At 37.2% G+C, this 19,898-nt stretch overlaps 1 protein-coding gene across 9 annotated transcripts in view; it reads left to right on the plus strand.

The window, feature by feature from the left end:
* The first annotated feature begins 264 nt into the window (after positions 1-264).
* The window catches only part of LOC140160277 (inositol polyphosphate-5-phosphatase A-like), a 105,546-nt gene continuing 85,912 nt past the window's right edge, over positions 265-19,898 (plus strand). For 8 of the 9 annotated variants that reach the window (XR_011859957.1, XR_011859934.1, XR_011859938.1 and 5 more), the window contains exons 1-3: positions 265-367; positions 2,765-2,999; positions 8,427-8,468. Coding sequence is in view for 5 of the 9 variants with exons in the window: in XM_072183565.1 (XP_072039666.1) it covers positions 2,931-2,999; positions 8,427-8,468 (111 nt within the window). In the remaining 4 variants the exon portion in view is untranslated. Of the gene's footprint in view, positions 368-582; positions 787-2,764; positions 3,000-8,426; positions 8,469-19,898 lie in introns of those variants that run through there. The other variant, XM_072183558.1, reaches the window with a different exon arrangement.

Below are 19,898 nucleotides of genomic sequence, written 5' to 3' on the forward strand. Positions count from 1 at the left end.
TCCCAGCCAGTTCAGCCGATAAAGTTACCAAAAACCAAAACAAGTTAGCAACTAACGGCCCCAGCTATAGGCAATTAAAAAGGCCTGCAGATTGAATTATAGGCCTTCAAAAACAAAGGCAACTTGACAAATATTTTTTTTTTAAAGGGCAATCATGCTGAGCAATCATACAACGATATTTTAGCGACTGGTAGTTTAGATTACGTTCAATTGGCCCCGTGAGCTTTGTGTAAAATCACTGACGTAGATTTATGCTAATTTTGTGTGTATTTACCGGAGGCAGCTTATATTTTAGGTCACGGAATTTGTAGTTTATTCTGTGTGGCACGGTGTTTGACGTCATTGAAGGATACGGACATCAAACATGGTATGTTGTCAACTTTTAAACTATGTATAGAAATCCTGTTTTAGTTGAATACAACCAAGACAAAATGTGTATTTTCAGAAAAGGGGATGGGCATGTTGGCATTGGCCATTGCCATTGAAACCCATTGCCTTGGGATAGCATGCAATGCATCGGGAACAGGAATCAGATGTGTACGCATTGATTGTAGTGTAAAGTGCGAATGACGTGAACTGTGTATTTATATAGGCTTACATATGCTGTGCATATTAACGTGTAAATCAATGTATCTAATGGTGCACATAGCATGTGCATATGATCAGGGACAAGCGATTTGCGCGGATAAAAATAGCCAATTGCACGGAGATTGCGCGGAACTTTTTTTCAGTGCAAATCATGTACCCGGTACCTGCATATGATTGATACAAACACAGTCTATCTGGGTAAGTACCAGCACAGTTGTAGCATGGACGTTAGTACGTCCATGGTTGTAGTAACTACAAATTCTGAATGTTTGAGGACTTGTTCTCAAGTTGTAGCAGGTGCTATGTGTCTTCAGTGTAATTGTTTTCATTATATTTATAAAATGTGAATGCACATTAAACACATAATACATACACAGCACCTGTTGGAACTTTCAATTACTGGAACTGGTACCAGCATCTATTAATATTCTTCATGTACTTTAATATAATATAGTATAAATACTATATTAGACAACAGCAATTTTTGTATTATAGGCATCATCAATTTTTGTAATATAGGCATCATCATTTATGGGTTTTTTAATGACTGGATCTGTCAGCAGACTGCATGTTGTTGTCCCTGGCAGATGATGAGCTCTGTGCTAGACTGCGGAACTCTGGTCTTCAATGATCGATGAACTTTTATCTGTTGGCCAATGTTTGTTACTCGAGAACTCTAGCTTCAAATTTGCACACGATAGTTACGCATTCGATGCTAGAGTATGTTGCTATCATTTTTCGGTCAGTCAGTGTTGCAATTTTTTGCAACGGGGGTTATATTTTTTTCCAGCATAACTCCTTGGACAAGTTTTCAGCTTCCAACTGGAGTATACAATTCAAGATTATTTATTCTGTTATAGTGTTAATGTTGAAATTTAGGTGGAAGCTATTTTGATCAGTCAACTATATCTTTTGAAAAAAGATTGCCTATTTGAACAGTCCAAAAGTGCAATTTTAGCAACATTTTTGATGCAATCACCCATCGAGATCAGCTGTGTTTACTTCTGAACTTCCATTGCTTTACACGGTGTCATGCTTCAGCGAGCGCGAGTCCGACTAGATTTTGAATGCAAAGGTCTCAAGCCTAGAATGTGAAGCTATCGGTGAGCAAATTCGTGGCTAGACTTCTCAAGCAAGCCATTTGATACTATCATTTTGAAAACTTGAGTTTCAATCATTCGTTTGCCATTTAACACTACAGGTAGCAGTTTCAAAAGTATACAATGCAGTGTAGTGATTATCATTTAGGGGCAGAGCCTGAGGTAGAGGTTATCGTTTTTGAGTCTTCAAGCATGGTTTATGATGGTATACAACAATGTTGGTTGTGATGTGTTGCACCAGCACTGATACCGACGAAACCACAATGTTGAGATTGAGAGGACAACTTGAGGATTTCGTGCAAATTGAAAGGCCTGTAGGCTGTTATATGTGACAACAGAATGTCAAAGGTGAAATTTTTCTGCATGCAGTCCAACTTTATCTTTTGACCTGCATGGATTTGTTAAGTTTGACACATTTTGACTGTTACTTCAGATCTATACGTCCCCAGACATTGGAAGTTGTGAGATGGTTCACAACAAAAATCACATGCAAATCTTTTCAAATCCTCCACTTTTTGAAGCTCAATGTTTTCAGTCATCACTAGCCAGCATATTAAACAGTGGCATGCACAGCACATTAAAAGTGGGGGGGGCAGGTTGTTCAGTTCCCGAATGGAGCCTGATTAGGAGCAAATTTGGATGTTTTTAAAGTTTTTTCCCAGAATCCCCCGAATGACCAACAAAAGTAGGGGGGCATCGCCCCCTGCCCCCACCCCCTTTGCGCACGCCACTGATATTAAAGGGCACCAAGGTATGGTATAGGTATTGGGCACCCAAGACAATAATTGCCCTGGGAGTCTCTGATTATTTTCCCCTGGAGATGGTGAATAAAATATGAAATAAAATGTGCAAATTTTACATTTAGCAATGTTATTTTCATTAGGATTTGCTTAAATTGTATTGTACCGTAACTATGTAATTATTGTAGATTCAGAGACTTTGATGATTCAGGACTTGTTGTTTCTGCAATCTATAATAAAATTTGATTCTGGTAGCAACGCTAATTATTTCATTAACTGATATGCACTACAAAATACAAGAAACTTATTTCAAATGTTATTTTGATCTCTTTACAGGTAACCACATAACAACTGATGCATGTGACTGTAGCCTAGCTTAAGAGTACCAACACTGGGAATTTAACTGTTTCTATATAAAGCCACAGTGGTGAATGCTTACATCCATAACGCTGTGAAACCTGTAGCAGTTCAGCTACATCAATAGATAAAAAGGACCACCATCATGGACGCACAGACGGTTGGTCCAGGGGTTCTACTTATTACTGCCAATTTAGGGTCCATTTTTGAAGACGTAAGTATTTGCTGTACATGTACTGCATTCAACCTAATTAGCAACGCTCCCCTCATTAGTACATCTGCGGCGTTAATTAGGTTGAATACATATTCATGGTAAATGTTGAGATGACAAAAAGTGTACTTCATCATCATGTGCATTTCAGGTAAAATGCACTGCAAATATGTGTTTACAATATCGTATTCATGCTCGTAACTAAAATATTATAATCACAATCATTAATAATAAATATTTTAGTATACCAGCATATTTTTGACTTGAAATGTGTTCTGTTCATGTGCTACTCGTAAAGATAGACAGGATATGCTTTGATTTTGAATAATGATCTCTCAAATAATTTGTCATAATTGTAACAGTCTGACAAAACATACTTTTGCACTTTGCACTTGCCCTGCATGTATAATATGGATTATGTTACCTTGGTAACACTGCAAACTATGTGTACATAGTGTGTTATTGAATGATGTTTGACATTAGGAAGTGCTCACACGTTGTGACCATTCGGAAATAAATCATCAAAATCAGATCAAAGTTGAACTGGATATTTTTTGTATTCTTTAATAATTGTACAATGTATGATAAAACAGTAACTGGATTGGTATTCAGTAAAATCAAATTTTGAGCACTTCTGAATTTTGGCTCAGACTGTATTTATGTCCTTAAGGTGACCATGGAATGGTTTTGTCACATTGTAATCCAGGGTGACTCGGACTCACCAAACTCTACTCCGGATCCCCTACTTTTTAATTTTCTGTAAGTTCGGGGGTCCCTGCGGACACTGGAGTGTTTAGTTCTAGCGCTACCCTTGGTCTGGAGTTGCAGTGGCTGTAGGCAGTCATTTTGGGTTTCATCAGTAGAGTGGCTCTAGGCAGTCAAGTGGGGCTTCATTACCTGGAGTGGCAGTGGCAATAGGCAGTCAAGTTGGACTTCATCACCTTGAGTGGCAGTGGCTGTACAGGCAGTCAAGTTGGGCTTCATCACCTGGAGTGGCAGTGGTTGTAGGTAGTCAAGTTGAGCTTCATCACCTGGAGTGGCAGTTGCTGTACAGGCAGTCAAGTTGGGCTTCTTCACCTGGAGTGGCAGGGGCTGTAGGTAATCAAGTTGGGCTTCATCACCTGGAGTGGCAGTGGCTGTAGCAGGCAAGTGGGGCTTCATCCCTGGAGTGGCAGTGGCTAATGGCTATAGGCAGTCAAGTTGGGCTTCATCACCTGGAGTGGCAGTGGCTGTAGACAGTCAATGGGCTTCATCACCTGGAGTGGCAGTGGCTGTAGGTAGTCAAGTTGGGCTTCATCACCTGGATTAGCAGGGGCTGTAGGTAGTCAAAGTGGGCTTCATCACCTGGAGTGGCAGGGGCTGTAGGTAGTCAAGTTGGGCTTCATCACCTGGAGTGGCAGTGGCTGTAGGTAGTCAAGTAGGGCTTCATCCCCTGGAGTGGCAGTGGCTATAGGCAGTCAAGTGGAGCTTCATCACCTGGAGTGGCAGTGGCTATAGGCAGTCAAGTGGAGCTTCATCACCTGGAGTGGCAGTGGCTATATGTAGTCAAGTTGGGCTTCATCACCTGGAGTGGCAGTGGCTGTAGGTAGTCAAGTGGGGCTTCATTATCTAGAGTGGCAGTGGCTATAGGTACATGTAGTCAAGGTGGGCTTCATCACCTGGAGTGGCAGTGGCTGTAGGTAGTCAAGTGAGGCTTCATCATCTAGAGTGGCAGTGGCTGTAGGTACATGTAGTCAAGTTGGGCTTCATCACCTGGAGTGGCAGTGGCTGTAGGTAGTCAAGTGGGGCTTCATCACCTGGAGTGGCAGTGGCTGTAGGTAGTCAAGTGGGGCTTCATCACCTGGAGTGGCAGTGGCTGTAGGTAGTCAAGTTGGGCTTCATCACCTGGAGTGGCAGTGGCTGTAGGTAGTCAAGTGGGGCTTAATCACCTGGAGTGGCAGTGGCTGTAGGCAGTCAAGTGGGGCTTCATCACCTGGAGTGGCAGTGGCTGTAGGTAGTCAAGTTGGGCTTCATCACCTGGAGTGGCAGTGGCTGTAGGTAGTCAAGTGGGGCTTCATCATCGGGAGTGGCAGTGGCTGTAGGTACATGTAGTTAAGTTGGGCTTCATCACCTGGAGTGGCGGTTAAATACACCTTACTTTTAATTTAAAATGATGCATTATATGAATTTATTGTTAGATAACCAAATTATATTACACTCTAAATGACTGAAAAATGCATGTTCATCTAGACCATTGTCTTGTGATGTATTCATGGACTGCTAATTTATTGTGGGTTTGATGAAACCAAATGGCAGTATTGATTGACTACATGCAAGTCAATTTCCTGCACTTGCATACAATGTATACCTGCAGTAAATAACAGTAGCAACGCATTTTGCCAGTAATGAATTAATTGTACTGCATGCTTGCTTTACATTGAAAATAATCTGGCACCACACTACACACTAGAGGTATGGTATCCATTTAAACAGGCCACAATCCGGTTGGTTAACCATGTAAACGTCTAATTTTTTTTTTATAGTAAAAATAGTAAGTAAATTTTTTTATTAAGTTTTCGGTTTTGGAGTGTCCCTAGACCTAGAGCTAAATGCTAGGATCAGTCATGGTTGACTTAAAATTTAAAAAAAGAAGAATAGGCCTACAGTCTGTCCACATAGGAAGTACAAACCAAATCTGTGGCATCGGGGGTCGATGCTTCGCGTCGCACGCACTGCGTGTTGAAAAACGTGGTGCGAAAGAGCGTGAGGTGCTCGGCAAGTACAGATCGCTCAGCAGTTGGCGTGCCAAAGAAGTATTTACGCATTCATTGCACCGAAATAATTATTCTCATATCTCCAGTTTCCAAGCTCTTTTTACTTTGTACTTCTGAATGTGGACAGAGTGGCAGTAAGTGTTTTAAATATATGCAAAGTTTGTGCCATGTGTTCATGCCATACTCTATTAGTGATTTCAAAATGATACAAATACAATGCATTTTGAAATCATTGACTTATGAGATAGTTATTAGGCTTATTAACCACCCCTCAAAGTATGGAGACCATATCACATTCCCTCCAGGCTGGCAATAATTATTTGTAGAAAAAATTAGGGAATTTAAAAAAAATAAAGAAAAACATAAGAAATGTTTCAATTTTCATCAAATAAGTTGAGTCAAGACTTTCTAAAATTGTTTTTTTTAATGGATACATAATTCTGATTTGAGTGGCTATTTTCAAGCATGGGCCTATTATTCAATGTTTCTACCTTCAAATGAAGATCTTATGGATGGAAAGTGTAAAGTACTGAAATGCTTAGACCTCTCTTACATGTAGATGCTTTTGTCTCTTTTCCACTATTCAGTTACCCATAATGAAATTAATGCAACTTTAATTACCAGTATCCAATTCTAAGAGATTCTAACAAAAATTACTACATTTTATTCCAAAAATGTTTTTCGTGGCCCTTGGTGTTCAGACGCAGTGGCTGAAGTAAAATATATGAAAAATACTAATTTCTCCCTGATTATTTTCCAGCAGAGTGAACACACTACAGACCAGAGCTTGTAAATCCATTAAAGGAGGCATGGTCATATTGGTGAAACTAATGTATCAAAGCCATATACTAGACTATATTATTATAGATGCCCTTGGGAACCTCTCTCCGCATCTTAATATTAACATCATAGGAATTTTAAAATCAATTTAAATTCAGAATGTTACGTTGTCATGGTTACAACCACGTAATATTTCATACCTTGATTTTAGTTAATATTCAGACTGAGACCTTGGGATTTGCCTTTTATTCTACATAATAATGCGATGTGATCAAGTGAAAAGAGAACACTGTCATCAAAATAATTTTAGACTTTGAGCTGTTTTACCATTCAAATTAAATCGGGAAATTTAAACTACCGTATTTGCTTACGTAAATCACATTTTGGTGGCATTTACATAAAATTAAAGCTGAAATAAAATTAATGTTCTTCATCATGATGCAAGAAAATTAGCTTTTCACAATTGTGCTCAATTTGCTATTATACTAGAACCATGAAGAGTATTGAAGACCAAGGGTGAAATCTAACAGGCCACGTGCATCATTCCTTTGCCTGTGACCCTTGTGTAATGTCGCTTGTGAGTGACAAAAAACAGAACATGCGATATTTTTTTTTAATCCCAAAGCAGCCCCCGTCATGCGGTACAAAAGATATAGAAAATATTGAATGGAAGAAACTGTGAAAAAATCGAACTCATTTTCACTTTAGTTATCGACCATTTTCCAATGTTCTTTCAAAAAAATGCAGTGCCAACTCTCCAACCTTTTACTAAATATGTCACCAACTATTCAATATTATTTGCACTCAGGCCAGGGTTAAATATGATAGTATTTTGCAATGTTTAACCCTAACTGTGCCCATGGTTGTTTTGCTATCGGAAGGGAAAGAAGAAACAAAAAGGAGAGAAGATGAACAAAGAAGTCACTTTGTACCCCCGGGATTCGAACCTCAGACCCCTCGCACGCAATGCAAAAGATCTCCAGCCTCTAGCCACTGGGGTTACGCTGGCCCGGCCAAGTCCTGGTTCAGGCTAAATTTAGATGAACCAGTCCAGGACTCACTTTTTTTCCAGAACATGTTAATTTCACTTTTGCCAAAGACACAAATGACCTACATTTATGCTTTCAAGGTATACATTATTATCAAATTGACAATAATTTCCTTTCTGTTCTCCTACATTGTATTCATTGTAGTGTAGTGGTAATTTGGTGTACATGTAGCTACACTTGATTGATCAGGTCAATTTCATTAGCCTGATTGAGTTCAATTATGATATTTATTGTCCAAACCAGGTTTATTAGTTCAAAAAAAATACTACAATGTACATGTATATGTAGGTAATCATCCATGAATATTTTGCGAGAGAAGAATATACAAATTACAATAATGCACATTTATTTCACCAATGCTGAATTCACCCCATGTAGTGTTGATTTAAAAAAATAAAAACGAATAAATAAATGAAAAATAAAATAAAGCAAAACAATGCAACATTCAGTGACTTGTCTTTTGGAATTTGCAGGAGAGCATTAAATAGCTCTTCTGGTGACTTCAGGAGAGCTATTTAAGAGCACAATAGAAGACAATGAAACTGAATAGTCAACTAAGGAGAGTTAAAAATCACTCTCCTATATCAGATTTAAGGAGAGCAGTAGAGAGTGATTGCTCTCGCTCTCCTCAAAAGGCAGTCCCTGAACATTAAATCAACAACAAACAAAGACCAAAATCAACAAAACAAATTAATTTGTTTGTAAAATAATTGAAATGTTTTTTAAATGTTTAAGTCATACATTGTATTCTGCACATAAAACTGTAATAATACATTGTTGATATCTTGATCAATGGTTAATTTTTCAGACAGTATAAATATTTCTCTTTTTGATTTTATTTTCAACAGCCTGAACACATGCTGATGATATGGCTGGAGAACTTTTATGAGGTAAGTCTTTTCTTCCTATTGTTTCATAAAACTGGGATTAATTTTAGGTGCCGAGTTTTTAAACCCTATCAAAGTTTTTCACCAACATTTTACAAAAATTATACATTTTTTGCTCAATTTTACCTTAAAACCCTTCAACAAGCTCCATTTCATACTTCCAAAATATTGATTGTTGACATTATTGATGGCACGGCAGAAAAGTACATGAATCCTTTTCCAAAATTGTGTCCAGGCCCACTTTTTAAATTTTGGAATAAAAGGAAGCATTTGATGTTCCAGCTGCAAACTTCAGATTTAAGGTGGTACTACACTCCCTGATAAATTTTGTTGACTATAAATTTTGCCTTTTTCTCAAAAAAATAACCGCTAACAAAAGTTCTATATTATGAAATTTCAGTGATTCAAAACAAGTGGTTCATTTAAAGAATGAGGTACATTCTAACAGTACCTCTTTTCTTATCATAAATAATGTACCGCTTGTCTTGAGTCACTGACATTCCAGTGTAGTAACTGGATTCCTTGCCCCTATAATATAGACCTACAATAACTTTTGTTATTATTATTTTTTGAGAAAAAAATAGTCACAAATTTATCAAGGTGTAGTACCACATTTGACTGTTTTCAAAGTTTCCTCCATACATGGATGCACATTATGACAACATCAATATCCTTCAGTATCTTTTACATCAAAGAAAAACACTTAAAAATGATTATTGCATGTATGTAAATAAAAGACATTTTAACAAATCCACCCACTGCATCTGATGCATGCATATCAGTTTGATTATCAATAACATATCAAATGTCAATGGTAATTAAACCCAAGATAAGTTTTAAAAAGGACATTTTATGCAAAAGAGTAGGAAAATGTAAAAGAGACGTAATTCAACCTGAAACATATACATGTAGATCAGTGTGAAGGGCTCGAGTGTTCTCACCGTCACGCACAATCATTGAAACTTGGTCAATTTTGTGTTGTGGAATTTGGTATCACTGCAATGTACATGGTAACATTTCAATTTACAAAATTGTAATTCATGAGTTTATATGATATATGTGTAGTGTTATAAAAATATTTGTTTTGCAGCCTGTTAGTTACTTGATTTGCAAATGCAGCAACATTTACATTTTGGAGTGGGTTTGGAGTCAAGGTTTTCAGACAATTCATGTCTACCCAGTACCCACTCACTCAGTATTTGGTCATATGGACATTGCACTCAGTGTACTGTTTGTAGGAGTATAAATTGTTTGAAGATTTGTTAGGAATTTGGAATAGGGGTAACCGGGTACAGGTGTGTTATATTTGTTTTTGTAGGTTTTATAATGGATACCACACAATGTGTAACCACAGGTCACGAAGACAAAACTTGAATCTTGAAAATGGAGTTTTAAAACCAGCTTCAAAAAGTGAAAAGGGGAATGTTACTATTTTTGGTGTATGGTATGCCAGGTGCTGTCATTGTGGTTTATTGGGAATAGTAAATTTCTTTTGGGGTGGTCAACATGGTCAAGATCACCGCTCAAATAGAGGGGGATAAGGGCGATTTTCCCCCAAAGATACCACAATAGCCCTGAAAAGTTAATTACAGGGGCGATTTTGAATAGAAAGTAGCCACAGAAAGGAAACAATTTTTAGGCATGTGGCTCAAAGTAAATGGTGATTTAGGGTATTTAGCTCTCAAAATCCTGAAAGTAGTCCCCAAAAGTTAAATTGCTGGGAAATTTGTTTTCAAAGGTAGCCCCAAAATTAAAAAGTATTGAAGCCTGGTCACGATTGTCAAATACAAAGGCAAAATTGCTTGTATTTGAGGGGGCTGTGGCTTTAATTTAGGGTAGGGAACTGGAGGAAGATTTGCATTCATTTGAGGAGGTTGAACCGCTCCCTCCCACTACACAGTGCTATGTAAATTTATAGAAAGGACAAGAACTTGTGAGAAACCACAACTTCCAGACAATCCACTGGTTAAATTCTATACTCTATGTAGGCATATGGTTTCCAGACTTGTTCAAATACAATGTGCCTTCCTTTGAATTTGAAGAAACATTGACATTTGAAGTTGGAAAGGTGAAAGGTGATGAAGTAGCCAACTCATGAGACAACTGAAAGGTCAAAGGAAATCCCTAATTTGGTCTCGATTGCTATCTTCAAAGTCCATTTTCCAGCTCGGTTAAAAAAAGAAACATGTTGATCTTTAAAGTAAGTATACTTGATGATGAGACTTCCTTGGTGAAATTGTCAATTCATAATTCTATGTGGTTGCTACTTGCTGACAGTTTTATGAATAAAACGATGAAAATAACAATGAATCATTAATGTATCTAGACACAGGTCTTTTTGCAAAAGAAAATACCAGCGTGTCAAAGAAAATATCTTTTAGTACATTCTCCCTATGAATTCAATAGCAATTGCAGCTTAACAGGTTCTTACTGCATGTAGATCAAGCATGGAGCAGAGACCTTTGTTGACAGGAATTGTTTTCTTGATTCAAGACCCACATGACTTACAGAACTGCAATTTCAAAATTGATTTCATTTGCTATCCACCTTATACTTTAGTTCATCTCAGGTTTTGTAGTGACGTATGTGTGTATTTCACTGCTCGCAGTATCAAATCGTGCACGTAAAGGTAATTGGGCAGAGAATGTACACTTTCGCATTTATTTTAGCGGGGCAAGGTTCTGCGAAACAGCAATGACGTCAATACAGAACTTTAAGGTGAACCGTATGGCACTCACATAAAGATGAACCAAGTCATTCAATATGAAATATCTTGGTTTTTCTGAGAAAATTGTACACTGTTGGTTCACAGTTGTCCTTTTCTTTTGGTTCATAGTTGTTTTTAAAGGACCTAAAGACCTTGCATGTTACATAGTCCAGTTTACAAAATGATACAGATGTTGCTCCAAAGTTGAATTTTAATGCTTTATTTCATATAATGTTAGCATTGATACAATAACAAACCTTTACAGCTATAAAACCCAACATACTTACCTGTATGACATCATCAGTACTTACTGTGTTCAAGTACTTTAGGCTAATCCAGTGGATATCCCTACACCCCTACAGAAGACAGGTATTTTAAATAATCATCTCTCATGCAGGGGGTATAGATTTAAAATGGAGTCACTGAGTCACTCATTCAGGTAACCCCATTTGAAAATGGAGTGTATGGATTTCATCTGGAATAGCCAATTCTTCAAACTGCCATGCAATGATTTTCAAGTTTTCCGTTTCTCAGACAATGCTTGCATGCATGATTAGACGACATATATAAAGTGATGAACAACTTACTGCATCATGCCTGCTAGCCTGTGCTATAAGTATTAGGAGGAAGTTGAAATTTTTGGAAAAGCTTGGCAATTGTCTTAAAATTAAAGTTGTTTATTTAAGCGTGTACTGTAGTTTAATGATGGAGTGACTCTTACATCATGAATCTATGTCTAGAGGCACCTTTGCAAAACCTCACTACTGTATAATGTTTTCGGAGGAAGTTAAATTTTCAAACAAAGCTTTTTGAAATTGAAATATATTCATGTGAAGCTGAAACTTCAAACATCAGATTATAAATCTTTCATCCATGGAGGGGGAGCACTCAGTACAAATAACTGTACAGGAACATGCTGCAAAGATGGGTCTCATATCCTGTAGACCCCCTTTTCCAGGTCAATTTTTGTTATTTTAAAATGGGTAATTTTTCAAATTATTCCCAACTGGAGCAAAAGATTTCTTGAAATTTTTCAAAAATGTTGTGAAATTGTGTCAACTTCATGGCCAAAAATGTTTCATATTTTCTTGGAAAATTGGTACACATGCTGGTTCCACTTTCAGATTATTGGAGGCACGTACAGCTTTACCCAAACCAAACTCGAGTAACCCCTGGTTCCCCTGGATCTTTTGCCCGGTTTTTTATGTAGGTCCCATACAGCACAGGTAAAGTCTAAATGAGGTCTTGGGATAATATCCCGGGGGGGCACTCAACTTTGGAAGTGACGGTATGTGCCTGTCAATAGGCCCCCTCTTTTGAAGTCGACTCTACCCGATGACCCCCTTTTTTTAAAAGTCATACCTGATGACCCCCCTTTTTTTGGTTGCGGCTACCCAATGACCCCCTTTTTTCTAGATTTCCTAGAATAGCATCATCAAAATGCAACAAAATAATGCCGAAACTTTCAAATTTTGCTTGATTTTTACAAAATTATGCCGAAACTTTCACAATTTTGCTCCATTTTTTCAAAATTTTCTACCCGATGACCCTTTTTTGAAATCTTATACTCAATGACCCCCTTTTTCAAAATATTATACCCAATGACCCCCTTTTTTATTTTGTTTGTACCCAATGACCCCCTTTTTGAAAATAATGCTTTGTTACCAATAGGCCCCTACTTTGCGATCCCGGTAGGCACATACCCGTCACTTCCAAAGTTTTGTGCCCCCCCCCCCCCGGGATATTATCCCAAGACCTCATTTAGACTTTACCTGTGCTGTATGGGACCTACATAAAAAAAACCGGATATGTCCAAAGATTGGAAATGATACAGCACAGAGCTGCTCAGGTTTGTCACCAAGAACTACAGCAGAGCCAAGGGGTCCATTACAATGGTCATTACTGGAATAACATAGAACGCAATGTTGTAAAACCATCATGTTCAAGAATCAAAAAGAAACCATTGCCATTGCCATACCCACACCCCACTACATTAAAATCGTCATGCAATCAAAACTACAAATTCAGAGTGATGAAAACCAACAGCAACATCAGTTTTTATCCAAGTTGCAAAATACTGGACTGGAACAATCTCCCTTCAGATATTCTACATAGCACTGTAAGCTTCAAAGCAGCAATTTCAGATTACATCATTAACCAGGGCCGTAGCAAGGTCGAAAAATGTGGGGCGGCCATCACAAATATGGGGCGGCCAAATTACAAATCTATGCCCATATTGAAATAAAGATACAAAGAAAAACATAACAAATCTCCCAAAAAGTGGGACGGCCATGGTATCTCCGGCCGCCCCACTTGCTACGGCCCTGTCATGAACTCATTCTTGTTTTATGTGCATTTTCATGCAAATCCATCATACCTATCTCAATTAGATATTGCTTTTTGCAACATTATTGAGCATTTTGTAGATGTTTTAATAAGACATCATCAGCTAATTTTACAGGTAATAAAAAAGCTTTTAAAACTTCATCTTCCCTCTTGACATTATTTCTGTATTGAAACAAAACATACAATTTGATGTGAAATTGCATGAGGAAAACGAGGTACATGGCAAAGCTTGCTGGCAATATGTAGTAAATGATGGGTTGGTTGTAATTGATTGGTTATTAATTTATTGACTTTGCAGTTGGCTTGCTTTTATGCTCTCAACTCGCCAAATAAGGAACACAATAATTTCCAAATGAGCTCATGCTATTTATTATCAACATCAGGTTGATTGATCAGTATGATCAGTAAATGCAGACCAAGATGAACTATTATTTAATTAAAGAGATTCCAACGATGCAGCTTTAGTGCAGTTTCTTCATCACTTGTAAAATTTTGATTCAGCTTTTGAGGATATAAATTGCCATACATATGCACAGAATGGAGGTCAAGGAATCTTGAAGTTATAAATATAATAAGGATTGTTTTTAGCCCCGGGTTTTTAGCTTCTATGCAAAACTGACAAGCAGGGCTTTAAAAAGGGCAGGAATGCAGGAGCATAGTTATCAGAAAAATTGTGGGAAGTGGCAGAAAGTAATTGGGAATAATTAGTAAAATGTAATGAATTACAATTGTCACCAAAATTGCTGACATATTTTTATGTTCAAAATGAAAACTGCATCCAAAGGCTATTATTGTAATTGGAGAAAATCAAACATAGTAATGTGAAACAAAAACTGGCAGAAAATGTCTCATGTTTGCTGAGATTTGTTAAAAGCACTAGGCCAAGTATGCTTGTGTGTTGCTTTGCGATTCATTGTAAATCAAGCTGATTTACTGTAATACCTGGGTATAGTTGATAAATTAAGAAAATGAGTAGCACAGGCCTGTCCAGGATCTGTTCCTTTGGGGGGCTCAGAGGGCTTTCAGAGCTATGCTATCGCCCCAAAATGGCTGATTTTACATGATTTTTAACAAAGTGCGGGGAGACTTCAGCCCCTAAAGCCTCCCTTAACATGCCACTGAGTAGTGTAATTTCAAAGGTCAAAGGTCATTTGAGGTAAAGTTGTAAATTAGGCTGAAAATGAAAAATCTGATATCATAAACAGTTCCAACATTAATTGCAACCAAATTTGTGCCATATCTGCAATTGCCCATTTTTTTACATACCATTTTTCTCAACTCCTGAATTAGCCAACCGATGATAGAACACAGTACTGCTACAGGTAGAGTAGTCGCTATTTACATGGTATTGATCAACATGTGTGAAACTAAAAGTGTTTGCTCTACGTGAATGGAATTAAGTGATAAAGTACTGTTTGTTGACTTGAGTAGATCGCTACTCAATACAGATAGCAATAAGTCGTGCTACGACTAATACCTATCGGGTGAAAATAACTCGCTTTTAGTCATTGATCTAGGAAAGTAGATTCCCGATTGCTCAAAAATTTTCTGGTTCTGCTCACTTCGCTTGTCGTAATCAGACGAGACTGCATTTGTTAATTGTTGATCCCAATTTTTTTCACCAGGAAGCTTAGGAATCTAAAAAGTAGGGGGTTGCAATCAAAATTTTCCTCCAGCTGGATGCATTACCCCAGCTGGATGCATTTCTCCCAACTGACTGACAAAAGTGGAGGCCTTGTCCCCCTTATGTGCACACTACTGGTACATATACCACCCTGGCTTAACCGGGGAATTTCACTAGCTTTCAAATAGAATGGCCAAGAAGATCAGCAGTAGATGGAAATATTTATGAAATTTCTGATGGTTTATCTTATTCATGGGTGGGGTCAGTGGTTGCCAATGAGATGTAGGATCTGATGTGTACAGTGTTGGCATGAGTTTGGACAGCATTTCATGGAAAAGTACATTCAAAATTGACAAGAAATATCAGGATTATGCCAATTTGATGTTCTACTGGATTTGTTCCTAGATTCCATAGAACACAACACCATGGTTTTGACCCTTGATATGAGTAAATGAAGGATGAGATACATACATGAGGCAATTTGAATTCCAGATGATTGCACATACTAAAAATCTATACATTATGGGCATTATGCATTATGTACAACCACAATATTGCATTTTAACTGCTAATTAATTATGCAAATATATGCAAATTGCAGGGCTGCTAGTAGTGCTAAATATTAGAAACTCTTTAACCAATTTTCAAGGTAGTTCCTAAATAAAAGTACCACAATAATTTTATGTATTGTATTTAGCAAAATATTAGCAAAACATTACAACACTTTCAAATCTTAAAAAATAAAATGCATTGTATGATTAGAACTGTATCCAATTTGCTTCAAACAAAAGGCATATTGGTCAGTTCACTTTCCTTTACACAATCATTTTGAAAATGCTCTAAGATTAAAATCTGTTTAGAATGTGCTTAGATCATTTCCAAAATGATGTCAAGTTCTGCAAGTTGAAAAGTCACTAGGTGGGGCATTTTTGCCAATGATACAGCAAATTACAACTTCTGAAAACCTGTAAACCAACATTTTGAGGTACAGTGTTGGCATGAGGTTTGGTCAGTATTTCATGGAAAATAACCACCTGGGTGTTAGCTTCTGAAAAAGGGTGGGTGTCAGCTTGTTAAAAAAAAAATTGCTAAAAAAATATCTGGATTATGCCAACTTGATGTTTTACATGCAATATTTGTTAACACTATGGTCTTGATCTTACTATGACTCTGACTAGGACGAGATTCTGAAATGTGGCAATAGTAATTGAATGCCTTGAAAAAGCCACTCTTTTTCATAAATTCCTGATGATTCCACATACTTCCATGCATTGTAGACACCTTGCATATGATGGACAGCTAAATATATTATTCTGATTTTGGAAAAGTTTCATAGACTTTAAGTGTACGTGGATTAGACTATCTAGAGAGTGGATTTTGGCTCATCTTTTACGCACAAGGAAGAACAGTCTGCTGGCAATTTAATGCTGGGTCTAACTCATTTTTGTAAAAAATTGGAGTTGGGCCCTTCTTCCACTCAAGTATTCAATTGTGTTGTTCAAAATGTGTCTTACTAGAAGTTGTGATGTTAATTATAGAGAAGAAATGTGTGGCACAGTTCTAGCAAAGTCCATGATGGATGCCATTTGATTATCAATAAAAATTAATCAAATTTAAAAATGAATCAAATTAGGCAGTCTGGAATTTCTGTGGCCTTAAGGGGTACTACACCCCTCGATAAATTTGTGTCTATTTTTGCATTTTTCTCAAAAACTAATAACCAGGCATGAGAATTTTCAGTTTAAAACTGAATTCAGTTTTTTTATAGTCAAAATTTCCATAACTTTATTTAATTTCAGCCTGTTTTTGGTACTTTTTGCCCAATTTCACGTGCATTTTCAGTTTTTTTTAGGAAAGTGCAGTCTCATGCCTGAATAACACAGTGGTACGTTAACAAAAGTTATGTATATTATAGGGGCAAGGAATCCAATTATTACACTGGAATTTCAGTGACCCAAGCCAAGCGGTTTGTTATTTATGACAAGAAATAAGGTACCGCTAGGATGTACCTTATTTCCGACCATATATACTGAACTGCTTGTCTTGAGTCACTGACATTTCGGTGTAGTAATTTGGTTCCTTGCCCCAATAATATACATAACTTTTGTTACCAGTGTGTTATTATTTTTTGAGAAAAATGCAAAAATAGTGACAAATTTATCACAGGGGTGCAGTACCCCCTTTAAGTATTAAAAACTTGTCATCACTCATCAGCTCCACAAAGATAAACTTCATTGTACAATGTACATGTACATAATGTAACATGGTGAAGAATAGCATGCAAGAGGTCCTGGGTTCAATTCCATGCAGTGGAGGCAAAAATCATGAGTGATCCCTCTCTCCATAACGTTATTTGAATTGTGGGTCAGATTCAGTGGATGACAAAGATCTTGTAGCCAGTTCTGATAAGGGTAATGCCTGGTTTGTTTTTGTTTTGTTTTTGAAGTTGGATTAATTTTCTGCTATCTAAGTACTATAAACCTTTAACTTGACTGTGTCATTATACACAGTTGGTTTGAAAACTGTGCCAAGCCTGTTTTCTCTATTCACCCATTGCATGGTTCCGCCATATGCGAGGAGAGCCTTGATCTGGCAGCATGCATCAATGGGAATTGAACCAGTCATATAACATTGCGTAAAGTTATGTAATTCTTCCTTTCATGTCATGCCAGTTTGAGGCTTCTCTTTGCATCATGGCGGAATCGTGCAATAAGCGAATACCAGCAATTTGTCTAGTGGTATCTTAAACTTTAAGATGGGATTTGTTCATAAGTACCTTAATCCAACATAAGCTGTATGTATCATCCATGATGTAAAACTCTTAATCCTAGATTTGTTGTTGAGACATCCAGGCAAACGGATATGGATGCAGACCTGGAGGCAAGGCTTTTCAAACAAAAGTTGGAAAAAATTGTTAGATGTTTACAAGTCTGTATTATTTATAACACATTTAAATGCTATTTTAGAAAATATAGATTTCATTTTGCAGTGTACGTATCGTGTGTACATTGATTTGTAATCAACTAAATTGTAGATCACTAAATTGTAGAACACTTGCTATTATTATAGGCATACTACATGCTTCTTTCCAACATTCACAGGAATAAGGAACTGATGAAACTTGAAGCATTCTTATTTGTTTTGTTTTAAATTAGACCCTACATATCTCGCACATCACATTGAAACATGGCATTCGACAGAAAACCACATTAAGAATAGAACATAATGAATTTCTGTTTATGTGCCCAATAATCAATATTCTACATGATCCAACATTAATACTGTGAAATTTACTTGCCGAGTAAAAGATCAAAAAAAGAGAAAGTTTTGCCAAGTTATGATGTAACATGTCACATACAAATGTAATAAGATATGCAGATATGCATTTAAAAATAATTATGCTGATATTAAATAAACTGAAACCCCTTGTATGAGTCATCTTCATGTTCCTGTTTGTTATTTTTTATTCAGCAGAGTGTGATTTATTCATGGATGGGTAGCAAGTTCATGCTAAGGTTACTGTTTTACCGCTATGCTATAATAATAATTTATCAAATCAAAATGTATCAAAATACTGTCACAGAAAATTTATAAGACTCAATTGCAAAATGGATCAGATTTCTAGCTTAAAATAATGAAGTGTGGAGCCTGAAACTAGAGGCTGTATCTCTATTGAATCAGTGGGATGAGAGGAGATGAATTTGAAGCTATTTGGTGTGGAGGGACAGTCAGTAAAAAGATTCCAAAGACTTCATATTGGAATTGCATAAACACACAACATGCAAGAGCATTCATTAAAACCCTAAACACAGAACTAGGAATTAAATGCATTTTGTGAGACACAAATTAGGGATAAGTCATGTGATTGGGTGACATAATTTGAAAATGTGGTCAGTGGGTGTCATTCCTTCTATAATCTGTGGTGTCAGCTTCTGAAAAAGGGTGGATGAGCTTGTTTAAAAAGGGGGTCATTTGGTATCAAATGCCAATTACTGGCACCACAGAAGTAATGTACATACAGCTCAGATCCAGAATCGTGATATTGATAACAATAAAAAACATTGGTTTTAAAATACATGAAAATGCATATATACACCTGTTCAAAGGGGCATGGTCCAATTTTTTGGTTGTCCATTTTCTATCTTACATTGAGGCCTACCATTAAAACAATGTTGCCAAATTTTGAGATGTAGTGCTCCAGCGGTTTTGATATGTGAAACAAAAATGTGTTTTACAATCCCCATAGGATAGTGCATACTTCCAATATACTAAATTTAAATAAAAATATTTGATTTCTTCTGATACCAATATTTCAAAAAATGAGGTAAGAGGCTGTCGAGCAGGTCACACATTGATCAATAGCATCTAACATTGAGTTGAGCATTCCTCATTTAATAAAAACCAATTGGTTTAGACTCCATCCCAGTTTGCCTTTGGATCAGCCATGCTAGACTCCACCCCAGTTTGCCTTTGGATCAGCCATGTTAGACTCCATCCCAGTGTGCCTTTGGATCAACCATGTTAGACTCCACCCCAGTATGCCTTTGGATCAGCCATGTTAGACTCCATCCCAGTGTGCCTTTGGATCAGCCATGCTAGACTCCATCCCAGTTTGCCTTTGGATCAGCCATGTTAGACTCCATCCCAGTTTGCCTTTGGATCAGCCATGTTAGACTCCATCCCAGTGTGCCTTTGGATCAGCCATGCTAGACTCCATCCCAGTTTGCCTTTGGATCAGCCATGCTATACTCCATCC

Source organism: Amphiura filiformis, chromosome 1 (genome assembly GCF_039555335.1).
Source record: "Amphiura filiformis chromosome 1, Afil_fr2py, whole genome shotgun sequence".
Classification (NCBI taxonomy): domain Eukaryota; kingdom Metazoa; phylum Echinodermata; class Ophiuroidea; order Amphilepidida; family Amphiuridae; genus Amphiura; species Amphiura filiformis.